Source organism: Triturus cristatus, chromosome 8, assembly GCF_964204655.1.
Source record: "Triturus cristatus chromosome 8, aTriCri1.1, whole genome shotgun sequence".
In the NCBI taxonomy this organism is placed as follows: domain Eukaryota; kingdom Metazoa; phylum Chordata; class Amphibia; order Caudata; family Salamandridae; genus Triturus; species Triturus cristatus.
The window spans coordinates 268,474,445-268,497,244 of NC_140591.1; the positions used below are offsets into that span (position 1 = coordinate 268,474,445).

Below are 22,800 nucleotides of genomic sequence, written 5' to 3' on the forward strand. Positions count from 1 at the left end.
CCCTTACTACACAAAAACAATCCTGCTTACGATGCAGGCATACTTGCGCAAGGGTGCCTGCATTGGCGCTAGGCAGCACATTGTACTCCAGCGCAAGTAAAAGACAGACATGCGTCATATAATGTTAAATATGGCACATTTCTGTTCCTTTTCCTATTATGCAGCACAGCAAGGTGGCTTGCTGCTCTACAGGATATTTTGATAAATGTGCTCCCAAGTCGTTATGGGCCCGATATATCATTCCCATGTGCAAACCAGGGATGAGCAATTTGGACACCAACTGGTTTGTGAAAGGGAGTGCAATCTGCAATGCAACCTATGTACTATTAGAACATTGGAATGTTGGGAGCTCCATTGAAAACAATAGAGCGCTCCGGGCTTATAATGGCTGGTATAAGCCCGGAGCACCAACATTCCTATGTGTCTTTGTTCACAGCTCTGTGAACAAAGACTTCGGGGAGCCTGAGGGGATTTCAATCCCTTCGCGCTCCCTGAAGGCTTTGTTTTGTTAGAACATTCTGCCTTCTAGTGGCAGAATGTTCTAATAGCCTTATAGCCCTTTGTAGCAGGGCTATACCGGCTGTTAAAGTCTCTCTGCTTTGTTAAAGTCCCTCGCCTTCGGCTCGGGCCTTTAACGCTGCAGCGGGCCTTTAACAGCCGGTATAGCCCGCTACGGCGGGCTATAAGGCTATAATATGTCACATCGCAAGTTATCTATTTGCAAGGGTTGCAAAACTACCTACTTAATGAATATGAATTGGGCAGGTCATAGTTTGTGACCACTGTGAATGGCTGCCAATGCAGGGATAGCAGACAGCAAGAGACAGCAGAACTTTGTCCTGGCATTTGCTTTCCAAAATGGACAACAATTTTTTTTAAGCAACCAGTATTCATTAAAGGCACAAGTGTTGCTTTAAAAAAAGTTTCCCATTTGGGAAGACATCAGAGCAGGTATTGATCTTCTGGAAAGTTGTCTGCTTCGGCCCCCACCGCCTCCACTCCCCCAGGCCAGTGGCATGATTCACAAAGTGACGGGTGTCCAAAGGAGACTCGTCATCTCTGTAATCAGCTACCATCCCCAACCAGGACTGGACTGGAACCAAAAGCAGCCCTAGCAAAATGTTCAAACCAGCCCACTCCCTTCCTCCCTTTTCATGTCTCTCTCCTTTTCTCTATCTCTTCTTTCTGACGCTTTCTTTAATTTCCTGGAGTGAGCTGCAGAATGTGGCAGTGCCGCCAACAGCTGCCCCCGGCCTTTCAAAACTAACCTTCAATGGATCCAACCTGCCGGGGAAATGCCTGATGGAATAAATATAAGGGTTACATCACCTTACCCCCATCTTAGGAGTTGGTACCACCTCAATGTTGGGCAACTGAAGTTGCAGTCCCAAATCATGGATACATTCCTCTCCAAATTGCAAATAGGAAGGGAGTAACCTTTCCACGTCTTCTCTTATTACTGATTTGGAAAAGATTGCAAAAGCCCTTCCACAAGTTGTAAAGAATTTTCCAACCAGTAAAAGGGATTTTGAAAAAAAAAAACGAATGAAAGGGCTTTTGTACATTAAGAAAGGCCCTTTTAATGTTGCAAATCCTGCAAAAGGGCTTTCCTCGATATCCTTGAACTTAGAGAAAAGAAAAAACTCAAAAGAGTGGCACTACTTTTTATCTAGCTGAGAAATGCAGTTTTTATTGTTACTTAGAATTTGTGACTACCAATCTATACCATCAAAAAACTTCCACACGAAGCACTAATAATGTTAGGTGCCCATAAACATCGATGGTGAGTGTTTTCAAAATTGTCTATTGACATTAGAATTCGGGATGCCTGCAGTAGATGCCTTTGTTGCAATAAGTTTTGACAACAAAAGTGTATGTTGGATTGTCTGATATGTTGTATTTAAAAAATCATTACCCTACGCAGTGCTTTTTCTATCACTTCAACAGGTCTGAAAATGCATGAGGTGAACAAAATTGGAGGTTTGGTATACAGCTATGGGTTATTCTGTAAATGTGTCCTTTACAATATATTTACAATTGCCTGTTTTCATTAGAACACAGGCAGTTGGAATTAAATGTAACACCAAGCCACATCAGATATGAGCAGCAAAGTACCATAACCATATAGCCACACATAATGAAAAGTCAATATACTATACCCAAATATAGCTGTGTCTAGCAGAATGTGAAATATGGGACACAAATGAAAACTACACAGTTAAGATCTAAAGAAGCATACATTTTAGTATTCTAGTCTATAAAACTGTAAGACTGAAAAGGAAATCTGTATGGCCATTTTGTGCTGCACTGGTTTTGCCAGGCTGAGTGTAGTAATGGTTGGCTGTTAACCCGGGGGGGGGAGGGGGGTTGAGTGCAGTTTGCCAAAGGATGTATGCTCTACTTTAAATATAATCAAAACACCCCAGAAATGCACTGAAGAAAATCAAAGGTGAAAGTGATGTTATAGTTGCTAATAAGAGCTTAGCTTAGGTTTTAAAGAACTAGAAATTCACTGGAAAAAAGGTAAAAGTGACATTATACTTAGGTGTTGAAATGAGATAAGAGCATGTTTAAAAACTAATAAAAACCCTGAATGTTGCCAGTTATAATTTAGTAAACTAACTATACCTTGTGCTAACTTCATGGACTGCTTACAACCTCATATATTGCATCACTCAAGACATGTTAAAAGACATCAAGGTAACATTACTAGTTAGGTCACTAAGCTATAACTGCCAAATGTCAAGTTTTTTGTATTTTAAATGTTACTTCTTATCTCATTTCACATCGCTGATATTCTCCACTTACGATCCTCAAATAGGCTACAATGCCAGTTGCAGAGTTTGATCACATTTTTGCAGTTTTCATTGGCTATAAACTCAAATGTTTATCAGCAAAAGAGGGAATAAGGAAAATTATTAAGGGAGATTTATCCTCTACCTACAATAGAATTCTAATCAAAAAGGATAAGGTATCCTATCTAGTTGGAATGGTAGAAGATGTCCAGTTCCGTAAGTCTGCTAGTAAACCTTTTTAGGCAACAAAGGGACCCTCACCCACGAATATTATGTGGCATGCTTTACTGAACTGGACATCTTTTATCATTCCAACTAGATAAGGGTATCCTTTTAGAATAGATAAAATCTTAAATATGATTGGTGTACAACCTTATTAAAGCCAGAAAACGCATACTTAAAATTTTATATGATGGGACACCGCAGACAAGAAAAACAAGCAAATTAAAGAATTACGTTTAGTGTATATCAAACACAAGAAACACTCTGTAGGAGATTACATCAGAGCAACATAGGGGGAACCTTTTACGGTCTTCAAAGCAAGAATATCAAAATATCAAGAGGCAGCCATTAAATGTACACACTCTGTATTCACACACCTGTCTTCCCTAATGCTGGGCACCAAGCTGACCTTCAAGCCAATTAGCATCACTCTAATGCTAAAAATGATCAAATATCCATGAACACCCAAATCAACACTCTCCTGTTCAGTTCCCCAGGACAAAATGAATTTCTTATCCTTGATGTCACAGAGCAGATACATGGATCTCTCTCCGCTCAGTAACTAACCAGACGGGAACAATGGTGATCATACTTTTGAATTCTTGCCTTGAGAAAGCCTTAGGCATGTCAGCCACTTTGGGCGAAACATGTGTCGGCTGCACTTTGTTACATCAGGTTCAAACACTGATGATCTCAATAAAAGCAGATCAAAGACAAATAATTTCTTGGGCATTTATTCCTGAAATAAACCATAAACCTCCCATGCACATCCTGTCTTTCCTGAATTACCATTCCTATGTTTTATTAAGTCAGTTCATAAAAGAAATTGCAGGGAATCGCAGAGTGACCTACCTAATTAATGTTAATTAGGAAGGCTGCAATTTGTGACCGCCTACAATTGGCTGCAATCACAGAGATGCTGACCTGCATAAGGCTGCAGACCACCATTCCTGTTGCATTCCAAGATAGAATTTCTTTTTTAAAGCACCCCGTGTTTCTGAAAGGAACTAGCACTGCTTTAAAAAATGTGTTTAGGAAAACTATAGGAGGAGCAAGCAGTGGTTACCTGGACCCTTGACTTTTCCCCCTGAGGCTGCCACACCAATTCCCCAAGGGCAGTGGACACATTCCCCATTGCAAATTAGAAACCACCTCCACTGTGGAATTAGTAAGTGGTCAATATTTTTCACCAGGAATTCCAGTCGCATACCATTGATACATAGGTTACTAAATCGCAATTTAGTAGGAACATCCCTTTCATGCGCTTTGCAAATTGCGATTTGGTACGGGCCTCAGAACCAAAGTTACCAGTAAGAACAAGATTTCCAACTTACAAAATGGGTTAAGTGTATCACTAAAAGGGATTTGTGAATCACTGGATTGGAGACCACAAAAGTGTTGCTAATGTATATGCATCTCCTGCTCAGTTCATAAAGCTCCATAACCATCAGTTCCCAAAAAATACTAATAATACTGATATCCACCTCCTGCCAGACGTGTGCCCTAAACATCACGACCTTCTAGGACATTTGCTTCAGATGAACAAAAGCCTTTTCCCTGCCTGATTAGAGCAAAAACAGAGATGCCCATATTGGAAGCCTCTCCACTTCTGATAAATAATTACCTTCTAGAATCACTTTTGTACAGAGCCGTTCTCTATTTTGGTGAAAAATTGTAAAAACAAAATATTTCTATTCAATGTCCTGTTATCTGTCCCCTCCATATCTATTAGGAAGACTGAGAAAGACAAAAATCGCAAAGGGGTGGTAAACATTAACCTTGGCATTGCTCTATTCTAAAAAGAGGTACAATCACAGGACACAAGTCAAGGGATACATAAAAAGATGGCGGGTTGCCCTTATGTTTTGAGAGGAGAAGCAAGGTGTACCCTTTATTTTGAATCAAGCCTGAAGGTCACATTGGGCACCACCACCAAATCAGTTGGCATGTGTACTCCCTGAATGCTGTCATGCCACACATACTGGCAATGTGGACTTATACGGGGTTGGATTTACTGTTTTTCCCCTAGTGGAGCGTTGCTTGAAACAGTGCAATGCTGTGTTATCTGAAGAACAGAAAATAGCATAGCCCCAGATTCAAGAGTTGCTTGCCAATGATGACTTCATCCGTGTTAGCATTAAATCTGATTTCTATGTGGGATGGTTAGCCTTGCACTATGATACAAAGGTGAGGCAGTAGTGTCTAGAATAACATTTGTACTCGAGGTACACCCTCCAGTACAATTTCAACAAGTAGACCACTGCACACAGGTCAGAAGCGTGCAATGTGGGATTTAGGGTAAAACACATGTTACATATTGGTTAATCAGGCAATATATCACATGACGTGTTGCTTGTGCCAGGTTACACTCCGCATTGGGATTTAGGGCAAAGCCTGCTCATACTTCATTAGTTGACCTGACTTAGCACCAAAACCTAGGTTTTTGTTTTGCTTTGAATCGCTTTGAGTGACAGGAGGATCAACGTAAACATGCAGTAAATCAAGGCCATTATATTTTGCATCTGAGGTAATTTCATTTATCACAAATAATTGCCTTTCACTTCATATAAGTCCCCCTACATCAGCTTGGGGAGTTTGAAATATATGAGAGAACATCTTAAAAGCACATAGATTCTAAAAGCAATCTTTGCATTCAATACTTTATGTTTTTTCCACATCAGGTATGTAAGTATTAGGTCTGGCATTAGCCAAGACGTTTTAATTTTACTAAAATTATATGTATAATCTACTTACTTAAAGGGGCTTTCAGCCACTTCTTCTTATCCATTGGTCTATTGTTGTGTCATTTACATTTTAGTTCCACCCACTACACCACACAGCATGGTACAATGGGTCAATCTACTTTTGAGTGACTGCTTTTTGCTCTTTCACAATGAGCACATCCACACGCAAGGTGGTACCCTTCAGTGCCAGTTTATAATTATTTTAGTGTTGCCCTTGTGTTTAGACTCTGAGGTGATAGAAGGATGCTTTCTACCAGATGAGAGCACAGGCCACATTCCAGTCTTATCAGTTCCTGTTGCCTGCTAAGGAAGTTGTAAATTCCTTTTAAAGTGTTGTTTGTCTATTTGATTGCTGGTAATTCCCAGGATAACAGAGTGTGTCTAGTTGGAACTGTTCTGTACTAAGGTATTCTCTTTTTACTATGCATGCAGTACACAAACTAAAAGTTTCAATACTATCAACGTGAATTCATAATCGACAATTCTTCTAAAAAAGTTTATTTTGGACTGAATTTCACTGATGATTGACAAACACCTAGCAGCTTCCCGAACTATAAGATTTTGAAAAACCATAACAAAACAAGGATTTCCAAAAGGCCGGCAGACAATGCCAGACCTATTGGCTTGTTCTCATTGTTCCATACTATAAGAATGATTTGCATGTTTATAAATGAACGCATTATTATTATTTAATGCAGGGCCATGCACAAAAAAATGCATCCGGTTTTGTTGTGATATTGCTGTCTGTGACCCACCTTCTTGTGACATCATTCAGTGAGTCGTCATTCCACACTACCTGGGCTAATTAGTTACTGGCTTTTAATTTTCACACTTCTGCCATATACAATATATACGCGCAAGCGCCATCTTGACCCTACATAAAACATGAATCTAAAACTTTCACCACAAAACACAGACATAAGATTAGCAAAAATAAGCGTGAATGCTTTAGCTCCAGGATTCCTCAGTTACCAGTTACTGTTGCCTGTACCATCAAACTGCGGGCACCTAAATAAGATTGTTGTTGTGTCTTTAATGTAGTTTCACCAAACTCAGAGAGATGTAATAAAGGCATCCAAAATGTTCTAACATGAAGTGTCCTCACATCTTTGACCCTCTGCAGATGGATGCATTTTTTTCAAACTCTCTGTTTTAAAAAACAAACCTAAGGCTGCAGCGTTTAAGAGGTATTCAAAAAGACACCAAAATAACTACTGAAACCTGTAGGAATCACTACTAATGATAGACTAGATCCCAGATTGGTCAAATCCCAGTTTTTTGCAAAACAGCAACATAGGTGGTAATAGTTTGCTTCACCTACCAACCACTAAATGACACCCTTAATTTGTATTAAAATGTTCGATACCACGAGTGCCATTTTAAAAAGAATTAAGTGACTGGATGCCTCGTCTCTCACTGTTACAAGTGTAAACGTCAAGATACCTTAAAAAAAAAAACACTTTTGCTGACTGCCTGGGATTTATAGTCCTATTGTCGATAATTACATTCTAACATCATTCTCTAGTCTATAGGATTTTCATTTTAAAAAACGGATGCTCTCTTTATCTGACATGCACTTTTTTCATCCTCAGTCACCCTGTATTGCATTTTTTTTTTAAATACAGAGCGTTTTGTATTCTGGGCAGAGTTAAAATACAGTAAAAGGTAGAACTGGGATGAATACAGTGATGGCTGTACTGGTCAAGCTGAAAGCAGCGCTTCCCAATCAGTGACGCATGTGGTCTGGTAACGGCTGCCACCGCACACAGAACAGCAACAAATCACTAGAAACGGCGGGAAACGAGGGGATCGTCAACATGGCGAACTCTGCATGCAGCGGCTTCGCCTTGATTAACAGAGACACTCGACAAACTGCCCGGACCTTTAACTCCTTTTACTTGCGCGGGGTTGACAGAAGAATTGTGCACACTTTAAGACCTCAACATTCAAGCAAAAAAAGGACCAGACCAGGAAAAAATGGGGCCTATCAAAGCATTAACAAGAACTTACAGTTCAATATAATTTCCCAATATTCTGCCAATATAATGCTCATAAATCATGGCACGGAAATTAAGCGCACTTGGGCAAAATCCACACTCAACAAGATTCAGATGAAAGTGTATAAAACAGTGTTTTCTAGACGAAAAGTGTTTCACCGCCCCAGGTACGACTTGAGTTTGGGTTCAAAAATGAATCAATCCAAACTGTGTTGGAGACTCTGTGCCTCCGAGAGCGGCACAATTAACAATTTATGCTGGCTCGAAATTGAGTAACAACAGCACAGCATACAAAAAAGGTTCCATCCTGGGGAGAGTACCTAAGCCAGGTCATTGAAGAATTAAGTATCTAAGAAATTTGGGCCGCTACTCTAGGAAAGGCCGCCTTTAATAGAGCAACGAACTGCTCAACTCGATTTATGTCTCTGATTACAGATAAAAATGCCCTAGCAAGAAGAATACACGCCTGGACCTCGATTAATTCATATAAAATCCTGAGACCGCAGGAGTATCTTTCAGCACACTTTTCCCGGGACCAAAAACAACAATTCACGCTATATCAACTATGGATGATAGACACTAAAGATCTTACTCCCTCGTCAAAAAAACAGCTGCAAAGGCAAAGTTGACGACTACGCGGAAAAAAACAAGAGACACCAGTGCACATTTTATATTTACGCCCATCACCCCTGGCTCAAAGGAAAAGGATGTTGAAAACAATCTTCATAAAGCTGTTCATTTGTTCTTGCCAGAAGTGAATTTTTTATGTGGTCAGACATTGTTCTTTTAAACTGTAATGTATTGGTTTGTTTAACTATGCAAATAAACTTGACTTGTACTCAACTGTCTGAATGTGAAACCGCTATTAGAACTGCGTCTCTCTAAAGGCACTGCGTGCCCTTCTGTACTCGACTGGTTGGCAATGGAGAAATGTTAATGCAGATTGTGTGCAGGTTCTATGCTTGGATTGAAAGAACATGAATAATGCATACAAGTGTCTGTTGAAATTGACACTTCAGCAGCCTCCTCAGATAATATATGACATGTGGCAGTAAGCGCTTGGCAGTACACCAGTCCAAAATGGCGTTTGTGTTCATTTCTGGGAAGTGTTTTTGTTAATGGAAGGTAGGGCTGTCATGATCGGAAGACAATGTTATAAATTGTGCACATGGCCTTGAATCTGGAAGTCATCTGTTTCTGTCCTCAGAGGAAATCTCTATTTCATGTGATGTGCGCGCTCCTCGTTTGACGCATCCTCCACATTAAACATGGTGGATGCTACATAACGCGTCATGCTTGTCAAATGAAAGTAACACATCCGCTAGGAAAAGGCCCTCTTGTGAATAATTTGTGAGCCCAGTTTTTTCTTTATTTGGCGATAGAGACACCTGAGGACCTTTAAATCTCATGGAGAGGTTTGAAGGTGATGGGTGTAATCGCTTGAGCCAATATGGCTTATCTTCTGGGGCTCAAACAACAGATCACTTTTATTTCTCAGTGACCCTTCCTATAATTGATGAGGGGAATGCCCAGGCAGGGTCTCAAGCACTCCACGCACCTGAAGACTCAAGCTCTTCTCCACTGATGAGTCCATATAAAGTAAAAAGGCCCATCTCTGCTTCTTTTCCCATGCACACCGAACATGACCTTGCATTTCAGGCAAGAAAGAAGAAAGAAGGCAGAATTAACTATGGTCTGACACTTTCTCTTATGGCACATACGAAGTAAAAATGGATGGAAAGGAGCATTACCTTCAGGTATCCACAGTGGTTTAGAGGTGATGGCCCAAGGGTTTCCATTTGTCACTAATTTTGTTTTCAATACAAGTCTCCCCATGTGGGTTGAGTGCATGCAGAGGGGAGTCATGAGGATGCTCTGTCTATAGGCTGAAGTTGCATCTCACTGTTAAGGACCAATAACTCACAAATGTATCTGTGGTTACCCATGCAGAAGGGAGGTGACCTAGAAGCCAAGGCCGGGTTGCTGTGATGGGTCCGATTCGCATAGGGTTTAGCCTTTGGTAGTGGCACAGATGAGGTAGTAAAGATGGAATGGAATGCTGACTGATTTTCAAGTAGTTGTCTCAGCATGACTCCTTAAGTTAAAGCTCAGAGTTTCCTTAAGCAAAAGCTATATCTCCAGGCCTGGGGCCCACATCTCACTGCACCAATCAACTTTACCTGCATCTCACTAATGGGGCACAATAAGGGCATAATACATGTAGGGTTACTGGCTTTCGGTGGAGAGGGGTAAGGCCTAGTGAAACAGGATGGACTGCTCCAGGGTAACAAGCATTGGCAAATGCATTAGGTTTCGCCTATGTGTTTATTAATAATTTGGTTTTGCTTTACGTTTTAGCTTGGTGAGCAGTATAAATTAAACAAAACATGATTGAGATGGGAGGAGGTGGGAGTGCGGGGGTTAGAAAAAACGGAGAGCAGGAAGGGGGTGGGAGGAGAGCGGGGATTTCACAAGCACAGTGCAAGCGCTGTGCAGGCGAAACCTAAAAATGTGATGAAACAAATGACGTTTTGTGTTGTGCAAAATGAGTGTGTTCACTTGTGATGTTTTCCGCGTTACTGCTGTTTTGCTGTCACACTTTGCAAGTAGTGAGATTTTAGTTGTATACAGAAGGCTGTTCTTCAGCAAACATATTTAAAGTAAAAGCAAAGATGTTGCAGATTTTGAATACAACTCAAGAGCTCAAATAAAAGAGAAGTACCCCGGAAAAGCAGGAACTAACACTCAGGGAAGGGGGAGGGGAGAATCGCTTTTCATTTCTTCAGTAGAAGGGTCAAGCATGAGGCATTGAGGCGGGTTTCCCGGGATTGGCCCAAGCAAAGAGCACACGGGGATCACTAATTGCATACAAGCAAGCAACCTGAAAACTGACTGTGTCAGAGCTTGCACAAAATAAAACTACTGTTTGTTTTCAGTCTCACTATTTATTAAAAAAAAGTTCTTGCACTGTAATCTTCTGTTGATGGCATTCAATACACTTTCTAAGTGTACAAAAATAAGTATGCTCCGGTCACACTGCACCGGGGGAATTCAATACCCCAAATGAACCACTCACAACTTGAGGTTAAACCAAACCCCACCGGGAAAGCGTCCACAGCCCTGCCCTTTGGAGTGAGGCTCCACACAGCTGTTCCATAATAAAATATATTAATGAAACATGGATGCTCCGAGGCACTCTGAAGATGCCAAAGCCCTGGGGAGCGGGGGAGAGGGGTAGGTGTTACAGCCAGAGCTGCTGCCTCGGGACCTGCGGAACCAGGTTCGAGTCCTGGCATTGACTCAACATTCTGTGGTTCTGGACAAATCTCTTAATCTCCACGCATCCTTGTTTCATGAATGTCTTTTGATATAGAACCGCCTTCATACACTATAAAAACAGTATTATTCCTGCTGCCACTGGCTACAGGAAACATAGCTAATAATCAAAATCAATCACCAGCGACCATCAGCCAGGCAAAATCAACCCTGGGACAACACATGACCCCTGGGCATCCAGTTCGTCTGTCCGGGCACCGCTGTAATGTAGGACACACATTTTTAGATGGTACTCGACTGGCTGAGGAGTTACAGATGAAACTCCCAGGAGGCCTCCTTCTTGCTGCTGCTTCTCCTCTCGCTCCTGCTTTTCAATTTACAGTTTTTGCCCAATGTTTGAATGCGCCGCAAAGAAAAAGAAAAAGAGCGGGACAGCGAATGAGCAGGAGGTGGAGCAGCGAGGTGTGAGCAGGGAAGAAGCTGCAAGACCAGGAAAAGGGAAGAGAGAGGGCACTGCACTGGAGTGCTCTTTGATTTGAATTATACAGGCACTGGCCTCCACAACAAAAGGGAGACCTAGAGTGGTTGTCTGCTTCTGCCGCAGTGGGGTTGGGAGGTGGCAACTGGTGAGTGTGCTTTGCCAGAGTGGGAGGGGGTGGGATAAGACATTAAACAATTTGTAGAGTGAACCAAAAGAAAAAAGCATCACGGAGTGGAGAGGATGGGGTGCAGCAAGAAGAGCTATTGACTGGGGATTCTGGTTCGAGTCTAGGCGATGCAACATCCTGTGATTCTGGGAAGATCAATTAACTTCTCTATTGTGCCATATAAATCTGGGAATTTAATTTAAAGTATCACGCAAGCAGAAAAATCAGAAAGAGGCAAAACTCTACAAAAAAATTGTTCCACCAAAGTGTATGTTAACAGTATTTCGGCTACGGGAAACTGATAAGAGAAGATGATGAGGAACAAGTATTGACAAATGTAGGAAACAGTGCTACAGCCAATAGAAATGGAGGAAACGTAAGTGGCAAGCACATGAACCAATGAAAAGGCAGAAAAGAGGGGGGGGCAGGATGCATTTAAGTTTATATTAAAAACAATATATTTCACAAGCACAGTGCAAGCGTTGTGCGGGCGAAACCTACAAATGGTTTTCTATATGGTTGGCCCTCTTTTCCAATGGTAGAGATTAGAAGTTAAAAGGAATTAGACAATGAAATGAAAAGCTATTCACATAAAATATGAAATGGTTATTGTGCAAGTATTTTGATTCATGATATTTCTATGGTCTCTTACCTTGTCTTTGTTTATAGTAAGGGAAAGGTACCATTTTAAATGTCAGTGGCGGCCGGGACAGGTAAGAGGGGTGCGGTTGAGAGGCAGGGCGGAGTCGACAGACGATGGTATAGGTAAAATTAATTAAATAAATAAAACCACTTACCTTGCGCTCGCCGCATCGTGGTAATTGGTTTTCTTTCTTTTTTTATTTAATTTTACCTATCCCATCATCTGTCGAACCCCCCTATCCCACCCAGCCCCCGCACCACCGCCCCTCTCTTACCTGTGCCGGCCGCCACTGTCTGTAACTATGACTGATCAACTAAAAAGGAAACTTCAACAGATCTGGTTGGCTCTATTTTCTTCTCTCATTTTTCAAAACCTGTTAAAAAGTGAAAATATAGAAACGTACACGCAGACAGACACACACAGTCCGCGCACATACATGCATGCTCGTACACATACACAGACACAGACATGAAATGCTCCGAGCATTATGAACTGTAGATTGAAAGCGAACGCCACAGCATTCCGACTCCACGCCTGCCGGCTCGTGCCTGCTCGTGCCTCAATGAGTGCTTTAATATCTGCAGGTCAATGTGACCGCTTCTAAAGCTAGCCACGTTCTGTCGAGATTCATGATTGGTGCATAAACGGGAGTCAAATATGTCCCCACTGTGTTAAGGTACTCGTATATCACCGTACATTACGGTGTATTAAATCCCACAGCATATTTAATATGCCTGTCAGTACGACTATTGACTGAATAGAACGGCGTAGGGGACCACCCAGCCCAATACTCCAGGGCACTTTCTTGTGCGTAGTTCTCTGTGTGCCCGGTGGCTCGCACGATACAGTGAACGGATGGTTCGAAAATATAAGACATTGCAGCCAACATCTACTAACGTGTGCGTGGAGGCTCGCGCAAAATAGTACAAGTTAGCACGGTACACGCAGGTCTTTCCAAGAGTAGGTACATCGGTGCCATCTTTTGTGTTGCGCTGCCCGCGCGAGTGCCCGCACAAAAAGATTATTAAACGTGTCACTGCAAATCTAAAGTTCCACCTCTTTCCAATCATGTAAAGCGCTTCCTTCCTTCCACCTGGTAGGAATAATGAAGAGCCCATAATCATGGCTGGATCGGCCTGGTCGGGGATGTACGTCACGATTGAAGCTCACGCAATTTAAATACATATAAAGTTACTGGCATGTAGCATCGGCCCTTTGTCATAATGCCTGCAGGCGATGAGGTCCTCTGTGGGAGGGACAGGGATGTACTATGCAGGTCTGTAACTCATTTTATAATTGATAAGTCCACTTTTCAAGGAGTAAAATGGCGCCTCTGAAGCAAGAGAGGTCATGACCTGGTGGGGGCGCTATTGACCTGAGCTGTCATCTGCCAGCAGAGTCTGAGACACGTGCTGGCCCAAGACTAAGAATAGCTTACAAGCTGGCCGACCTGGAGATCTCTCTAAGCACTGTGTCCCGACCTGACAGGTTCTGCACGAGTCTGCCGCTGTCGGCAGCGCGGCCCATCAGACCCCGTGTCCTAGCGCCTTGCTGTACAGTGAGGTGACACGCAGCGCCTCCAAGGCCCAGCTACAGGGCTGGGGCAGGCGCGCGCTAGGCAGAGCAGCATTTTGCTGCCTTCTTGCCTGGTAAAGAATAGCATTTGATGTCTTTTTAGGGGCACCGTGGGCATCTGCCTGGAGCGCGACTGACCCAGAACCAGCCGTGCCTGACCCCCTTTTCATTTCCTGCCTGATTCCAAAAGGGCAGAGCTGAATGGACTGGCACATGACGCGAGGGAGCTCAAAGCCCAATGTATCTTTGAGGTGCTTGTCCTGAGAGTTGTCCCTTTTTACCAACACTGGTCAATCAGTCCCCGCACTCCCTCATGCGCCCATGCCACTTCATAAAGTACACCCATTGAGGTTTAATGGGAGAACCCAACATACCACATACGTGTGCCTGAGATAAATGAGGAAAGGGGCGGGTGACTTGGGGGCAAGTTGTGCTCTGAATGATGAGGTCTGGTTTTTATGTCTAAAACAATGAGCATGCAGAAATACTAGTAACACTCCCCCGCCCCACACACACACAAACATTCACAATTGTTATAGACATTCATGCTGGCACGTTTTCTGTTTCCTAGAACTTTCAATTTAATCAGAAAGGAAATAAGAAATAGGAAGCCAAAGTTATTTGCCAAAATCGATATAGAGATGAAATGCTGGCAGGTATTGTGCTTTTTAGAACTTTCGATCGGAAGACAAAATGATTTGCCAAAGGTCAGACAATATTATCAAACAGAGGAAGACAACATTCGAAACCAATTTCAACAGTCTGTGACTTCCCCCTAGAAGTCGCCACGACAAGGTCATTCATTTTTATATGTTGAAGAACAACTTTTTCAAGAATATAATGTTTCGTGCACTATTTGCTATTTTTTTCTGTCCAAGTTATCATATATAAATGGCCCTCCACGTCCATAAAGGGAAATGTCTTGTCAACATGATTGCTATCCAAATAGCACAAAGAAAGGCAAGTGGCGAAATCGATGCGTTGACATCATCTCGAACCCAGAGTCCAAACCCTAAAATCATTGGTTAGTGAGGCGGCTGTGCACAAGGTGAATATGAATCAAGCACAGAACCTTTTGCAATCAGAGTAGATCTACATTTCCGCCTCGGGCTCAGCATCTCCTGGAGGATGTCGCTCAAACACCCATTCTCTCTCTTCTGAAGAACATCTGGATAATAATGACCTTCTGCAGTTTAGTTGGAGGGACAGACAGTACACAGACCTGGAGATACAGACGCCAGCTATCACCTAGTGCAGCTGCAAGCCTTCAGTAATACTCACAGTCTAGGAGTGATCCAATGAGAACAGAGAGAGGGCAAAGTTCAAAGGTCACAAGCCGATCAAGGCAGGAGGTCTAGTCAATCATGCCGATCTGAGCATGCGCTGGTGTAAGGTCGGGGGCACTTCTGTACCCTCCACCTATGTACACAAAGAGATCACTGGATATTGGAAGTGGGCACTGAGGCCGTCAGAGGGCAGGCGTTTGAGATCAAGAGTTCCTTGAGGGCACAGTGCACATCAAAACACCAGCATGCCTGACAAACATAGGCTACAATTGGCGAGAAGTTGGTGAAATTTGGCATCTTGTTATAATGTTTGCAGAAAGTCCACACATATCAAGCAATTTGTTTCCTACACATATATACATACACAATCCTTATATATGTTTTATTTATGAGTGGAAACTCAAGAAAGACTTAATCATATCTGAGAACCCTATCAGTCGCGATGAAAGCGAAATGCAATTATGAAAACCGGAGAAAGTTAGCAAAATAACCAGGCTTTTAATACTTTGTGTAGTAGATTTCGCCACCTCAAGGTGTAATAGGAGTTAGTTTGATCATTTGAGCCTCATTCTAGGGACAAATGTACAATGGGGGGTGTATGTAGAGACCATGCCAGTACTGCCTGCCTGTGTATGCCCTACACCTCACGAAGACTGGTAGGCTCTGGCGAGGAGGGACTCAGTCTCTAATTACTGTGGTTCCCCTTTCCCTCGCTTATGAATACTAAAAGATAAAGGGCCACATGCATCAAAAGAAAAACCGGTCGCAAACAGGCAGATTCTCAGAATCTGTCCCTTTGCGACCAGTATTTTTGCATTTGGGATGCATTATCGAACTGGACTAAGTATATTTGTATTCCTGTGTTCTTTATCTTCAATAAAAATTATTTAACAAAAAAAAAAAAAAAGATAAAGGGCCAGATGCATCAAAAGAAAAACCGGTCGCAAACAGGCAGATTCTCAGAATCTGTCCCTTTGCGACCATTATTTTTGCATTTGGGATGCATTATCCCAAATGCACAAATCGCAATTAAAGTAATCTCTAAATTGCGATTACTTAAATTGCGATTGCAGTTAAGGAATCTCAAATTAAGATTCCTTAAATGCAATGCATTAAAGTAAAAAAAATTGCGATTTCGCTAATAGGAGCTGCAAATTACCATCAATTTGTACTTGATGGTAATTTGCAAAAACTTTGAAAAATGCACTAAAGTGCATTTTTCAAAGTTCCATTTTACACACACACATGCCCTTGGGGCATGTGTGTCTGCAACATGTACTCATATGCAGATTTCAGGGGTGCAACAGGGTATCCTTTTGGAACCCTTGCACCCCTGAAATTGCATTCGTAATTTGCGAGTACCTATTGGGTACTCGCAAATTGAGAATGCAATTCCCATTCATTCCTATGGGCCTCTAGGCCCATAGGAATGAATGGGAAGACATTCCTTAATTGCGACTCACAATTTGCGAGTCGCAATTAAGGAATGTTTAGAAATCGCTATTTTAATAGCGATTTCTACATCCATAGGCTTTTGCGATTCCTTAATTGCGATTCCTTAATAATAGCAATTAAGGAATCGCAAAAGCCTACCTTGATGCATGTGGGCCAAAGTCACTCTTCAATGGAGGACCCTATCATGAAGAATCACACCTGGTTTGTTTGAGGGGTTACGTCCTTTAAAAAAAAAAACAATCATCTCTCACAAAATGTTGTTAAGAGCTACCTTATCTCTTGGTATTCACAACAGAGGAACACAGAGAACCACACTGAGCAGAAACTAAACCCCATTGTAGCGCCCCCGCCGTCGCGGCACTATTCACTTTTTGCTTGGGTATTCTGAGAAGCAAAAGAGCTGCAGACCCTCATGGCCTCTTTGGTACATATGTTTCTATTTTATGACACAAACACCGGGAGCGTTCCCTTAAAGGGGCCAACCAAAGTAGAGGAAAAACAGCCCTCTTACCCCGTTCTGCCTCTAACAACCAACAACAATAGACTGCCTATAATGCGGCTTTGTTTGATGATGTCAGCATGGAATTGAGATGTATTGCAACACCGTTCACTGGGTTTACCCTGTAAGACATGTATAGGCCAGGGTCCAGAACCTTTAGGTTTGACCTGGCCCTAATAGACAGCCAGTTGATTGATTTTTGCAGCTGGGAATCTGGGTCTATGTTCGGGAGCCCGAAGTTCCTGCACACATCTGCATTTGGTACAGACCATAACCTAGCAACTTGTCAGTCTGGCAGCCCATCACCAGCACATTGCCAACCCCTACATTTGAATTAAACAGCACCTGCTACGACTTTGTAGGTGTCAGCAGGAAGAAATGTGATTTTCTTTTGCAGCCGATAGATCTTAAATCAGCAGTGCTTAGTTTCTCACTCTTGGAAGCAAGGCTCGAGTTTGAGTCCCAGACAAACCCCAGATTCCTGCCATGCCTAGCAAACTGCACTTGAACCCCCAACACCAAGGGGGGCGGGGCAGCATTCACAGGAGTGAACCACTGGGACTCACCAGCATTACTTGAGTCTCAGAAGCACTGAGTTTGAACCCTCTGTATCTCAGCCAAACAACAATTCTGGGGAGGGTTAGGACTAGACAGGCTTACAGTTTCAGATGACCCAGCTACTGGAAGATGCATCTGAGTATCTCTGGCCCAGAAAGGGCCTTTTAAGCCCTCATGGCACGTCAGATGGACACATGGACACAGAAATATACTGACAAGTAGACACAAAAGTGCAGAGCCCGGGGGAGCCCCATTGTTGATTAGTAGAAAAGAAGAAACAATGATCCCATCTCCACACGCGGACTCCTCCTCCGTTCAGAATCCACAACAATGTTCTTCGAGAGCTCCTAGACCAGTGAATGGATGACTGAGTCAAAAGCCTCAGTGGGTTCAATATCACTGGGAAGGAATGTCCCCATGACCTGAGGTACGTCATCCCAGACATATGTAAGTACCGGCCTGGATCTAAAGTCTGAATCAAAACAATCTGGGGTGGTCCGCGAGGACGGTCTCCGAGTGAGCGTGCTCTTTTCTTTCAGCCAGCAGCGGGAAACCAGTAACTGCAGACGCAGCATTTCAACATTTCACAAATCAGGTTCAGAAAAAAATTGAGCAATCCATTTGGGGTTCTTCTATCTGCAAATTAAACATACTCTGAAGAAGCAAACAACTCATTTTCGACGTAAAAGGACAAACTCAAACACAATGGATTCGTTCCCTTGCGCCCAAGACACAAAAACTCCTTTCTTTGTTCAGCATGATAACGGTAGACTTCGGTGCCTTAACCTCGCCGAACTACCTTAAAATGCAGCATTAGAGGCCAAACATTGCTTAAACACATAGGTTACCCGCCCATCCCTGCCTCTCGACAGCACGGGGTCATTGTGTCAGGAATGGCGACAATATTGGTTAAAAAAACACTTGTGGCAACAGTGCGTGCAGCGTGCGCTCTGCTCCGGGGCATGCGTGCATTCCACATGGATTGCTCCGTGCGTCTGCCTGTTTTCAGCAACGGAGCTTCTTCGTTCTAGCGCTGCCTACTTAACTACCCGCTTCAATGCACGTCGGGGTCTAGCGCCTGAAATGGAGGACGGGTACTTCGTTCCCGCATGTGGGAGGAAACACAGAAGAATCAGCAAATGAATGACTGTCGAATGCTCAATGATGTGCATTAATCTCTGTGCAAGGTAGATCCGCAAGCCTTCGTCACTCGGACAGGGTTTCTTTCGGTGTCCCTGCGTTTAGCCACAGACACTCGTCGGGGAAGTCCCTCTGAGGTCAGCACCTCTCTGAAGTCAAGAGCGCAAGGTTCAGACGCGGTTCGCTCTGCAGGGTGATCCATGACAGCGCTTTGAAGGCAGAGGTCATACATAATACAGTTATCCTCTGCCGTACGCACGCCGTGCCTTGTAACTGCGAGCGCTTGGCCTCTCCAGGAACATTACAGGTACTTCAGCGCTCTCCAGCAGGCTGGAGTGGCCGCAGGCGGAGGACGCCACGGGTGTGCGCTGGCCGCTCCCCTGGGCGTCCTCTAGGCGCCCCGCGCAGGGGACGGGGGCCTGTGAGGAAGTTTGACTTTGGACTTCCGCTACAGAAAGGGTTATTTATATAAAATCAAATTGTGCGTCAAGTATGCGCTGTCAAGGAAAAGTGGGCGGGCGTAATTAGAGACAAATGCGTTGTTTCTACAGCTGAGGCGTGGGTTCTGCTACAGGGGGCGCGGGATATAAATCTGGGAAATGGTTTTAACTCGAGCCGTCAAGGGGGCGCGGGTCTGAACGGGGGTATCAGGTAGGTTTCAAATGGGCCTCGGTATAAGCATGCCTCTTTCAGTGCGCAGCCCACCCCAAAAGGCGAGGTCAGTCAACAATGTACGTGTGAAGACGTGAACCTAAGGTCAGGGATGGGTACTTCCGGCAGCCTCCACACTCGCCTTTAAACTTCACCCTCACACACACCAGGCACAGTGGAATGGAAGAACATAATAGTTCAAGATGGCCAGGAAGGATACAAAGGGGGGGGGGGGGGCGCATTGGAAGAAAGGTGAAGAAGTGTGCGTGTTGAAGTAGGTAAAGATGGTGGCTACAGGGAGGCTAGCGTAGGCAGAAGGGGGTGTTGAGGGAAGATGAGGGTGTTAGGGAAAGGGGGGGATGTTGAAGAAAGTAAAGGAGGCAGGGGTGGACGGTGGTGAGGAACGTGGCGGTAGCCGAGAGTGATCACAGCAGAAGGAAGCCGTGGAGGGAGCAAAGTAAGGAGCAGCCCGAGGTGGATGATGGCTGCAGGTGTGGAGTGCGTGGGCAGGTAAGGGTGGTGAAAGGTAGTGGAGATGGCAGAGGCAGGGGTGAGGCAGGCAGGATACTGGAGGCAGCTGAGTGGGGGGAAGGCAGAGGTCGAGACCATGGCGGAGGCAGAGCCATATTTTGGAGGCAGGTGAGGTTGATACAAGGGAGGATGGCGGACGCAGATGGGGATTGTGGGAGTGGTGAGGCTCGTGCAGCGGGCGTGGACTCTGTGTATCCAGGTGAGGAACGCAAAGGAAGGAGAGGGTAGGAGAGACGCGGGAGTGTGGTATGTAACGGTGAAGATTGCAGAGGAGGTTCCGAGTGGTGAAAGTGGTGCAGACTGCTGAAGAGGGCAGAGACTTGTGCATGTGGGTGAAGTAGGCAGGATGGAGCAGACAGATGAGCACTGTGAAATAAGGTGAAGACGGGATAGATATGGGCCTACGGTGGAAGCTGGCATGGTGGTGTAGGCAGATGAGGCAGATGAGCATTGTGCATTAAGGAGAGATGGTGTAGAGAGCTGAGGATGGTGTAAGAGAGATGAGAATGGCGAAGTCAGGTGACAGAAAGTGTAGGGAGCTAAGGATTGTGAAATCTGGTGATGGTAATTGTAGAGAGCTGAGGATAGTGAAGTAAGGTGATAGCAAGTGTAGAGAACTGAGGATGGTGTAGTAAGGCGAGGATAGTTTAGGGAGTTGAGTTTAGGGAGTTGAGGATGGTGGATCAAGGCGAGGATGGCGTAGGGAGCTTAGGATGGTGAAGTAACGAGAGGATAGTTTAGGGAGTTGAGGATGGTGCGGCAAGGCGAGGATGGCATAGGGAGGCGAGGATGGTGTTCAGATCTGAGGATGGTAAAGTAAGGTGATGATGGTGTAAAGAGCATAGGAAGGTGAAGTAACGCAAGGATGGTGTAGAAATCTGATGACGGTGAAATAAGGTGATGGCAAGTGTAGAGAACTGAGGATAGTGAAGTAAGGCGAGGAAGTTAAGGGAATTGAGGATGGTGGAGCAAGACGAGGATGGTGTAGGGAGCTGAGGATGGTGAAGTAAGGCAAGGATACTGTTCAGAGCTGATGATGGTGAAGGAAGGTGATGGCAAGTGTAGAGAACTGAGGATAGTGAAGTAAGGCGAGGATATTTTAGGGAGTTGAGGATGGTGAAGTAAGGCGCGGATGGTGTAGGGAGCTGAGGATGGTGAAGTAAGGTGAGGATGGTGAAGTAAAGCAAGGATGGTGAAGATAGCTGATGATGGTGAAGTATGGCGAGGATGGTGTGGAAAGCTGATGATGGTGAAGTAAGGCGAGGATGGTGTAGAAAGCTGAGGATTGTGAAGCCAGGTGATGGCAAGTGATCTGACATTGGGCTCGATGAGGCGTGCTGCACGTGCTGGACGCTCCACTGAATAGCTGTAGCCGCAGGAAGTCCCGTGCCCACCCCGCATGCTCACCGTGGGCGCCGTCAGCTTCCGGATGCTCTCCCCCAGGGAGTCCAGGTTGACCCTCCTCCTCCTTGTCGTCCTCCGAGGTAGGAGTTCGCGGGTCTCTCCACGGCTGCGGGCGGTAGGCGGGCTCCGGCTCCCATTCCAGCAGAGCCGGGCGAGCGGGCACTCGGGTCCCTCAGGCCCTTCGGGCACGTCGGGTCCCTCGGGGCCCTCCTCCTCAGGGCTGGTCTCCACATAGTCCGAGCCCAGCGAGCTGAAGGATTCTGACGAGATCTTCCTGCGGGACATGCTGGCTGCGGCGTGGACTACGGTCGGGGACGGTGGCGGGCGCTGAGGGGCTGCTGGCCGTCAGGGCACCGGGACCCGCGCCAGCTGCTTGGCGGCAGTGCGGCTCATTGTGGCGGCCGCAGCCTCCTTCCTGCACGTCCGCTGGATCCCCTGTTCGTCCCCGGGATGCTGCGCCGCTGTCTGTGGTGCTGCTCGTCTCTCGCCTCGTTGCCTGTGTTTATACAGCAGATGCCCCCCTCGCCGCCCCTCTACACACTCTCAGAATGCCGCGCTCCCTGCATTTCACTGCTCTGCCCTCAGTGCAGTGACAGTATCCGACTGATCGCCTCTCTTACACTGACTGCCTGCACCCCACGGCTCTCCCACTCTCTCTAATGCCTGCACATCACCGCTCTCCCTCTCGCTGCACTGCCTACACCTCACTTGTCTTGAGGAGCCGCGTCACGTGCCTCCATTCCCAGGCTTTCCTCGTCTGACGCCAAAATCATCTTTTGAATAAGCGTGACACACTTTCCTTTCCTTTCCCGGGAGCGGCGTCCGCCTCCTTCCAGCCGGAGGGAAGAAGAGCTGCGCGAGCGCCTCTGCGAGCAGAGGAAGATGGGGGGAGACAGGACCTAGGTACCAACGGCGGATCGGACCGCATCCTCGCCCCTGCCACACTCCGCCAACTCACACATGAAGGCCGAGGGGCGAAGAGACAGATGTGTGTGCTATAAGATATGTAGAATTATAGAAGGACGTTGAAAGGAAAATGAAGCAGAACATATAAGATGGAAAAAAGAAATAAGTGAATCTAGCATGAGAAAATAAGAGAAAAAGTGAGAGAACTGAGGAGAGAGAGAAGGACAGCAAAAGTGAAATGGGAGGAGAAAGAGAACAATGTAGACAGAGGGAACGAAAGAGAGGGATACAGAGAGGGGGAAGTAAGGAGGAATGGAGGGAAAACGAGATAGAGAAAGAAACAGAGAGAGACAGACGGAAGCAGAAAGCGGATGATTGTCAGAAGGGTGAAGGTGCACAGCAATAGACAGGTCAGAGTCACAACTCCATTGCATCTCTGAAATTAAAAACGTTGCTAGAAAGCAGTGATGT

The 22,800-nt window shown here is 44.9% G+C and overlaps 1 protein-coding gene across 1 annotated transcript in view; it reads right to left on the reverse strand.

Annotated features, from left to right (window-relative positions):
* GUCY1A2 (guanylate cyclase 1 soluble subunit alpha 2) overlaps positions 1-22,115 on the reverse strand; it is a 1,089,165-nt gene extending 1,067,050 nt beyond the window's left edge. The window contains exon 1 of the mRNA XM_085621484.1: positions 21,427-22,115. Within this exon, the coding sequence (XP_085477610.1) occupies positions 21,427-21,708 (282 nt within the window). The 5' untranslated portion in view covers positions 21,709-22,115. The remainder of the gene's footprint in view (positions 1-21,426) is intronic.
* Between the last annotated feature and the right edge of the window lie 685 nt (positions 22,116-22,800).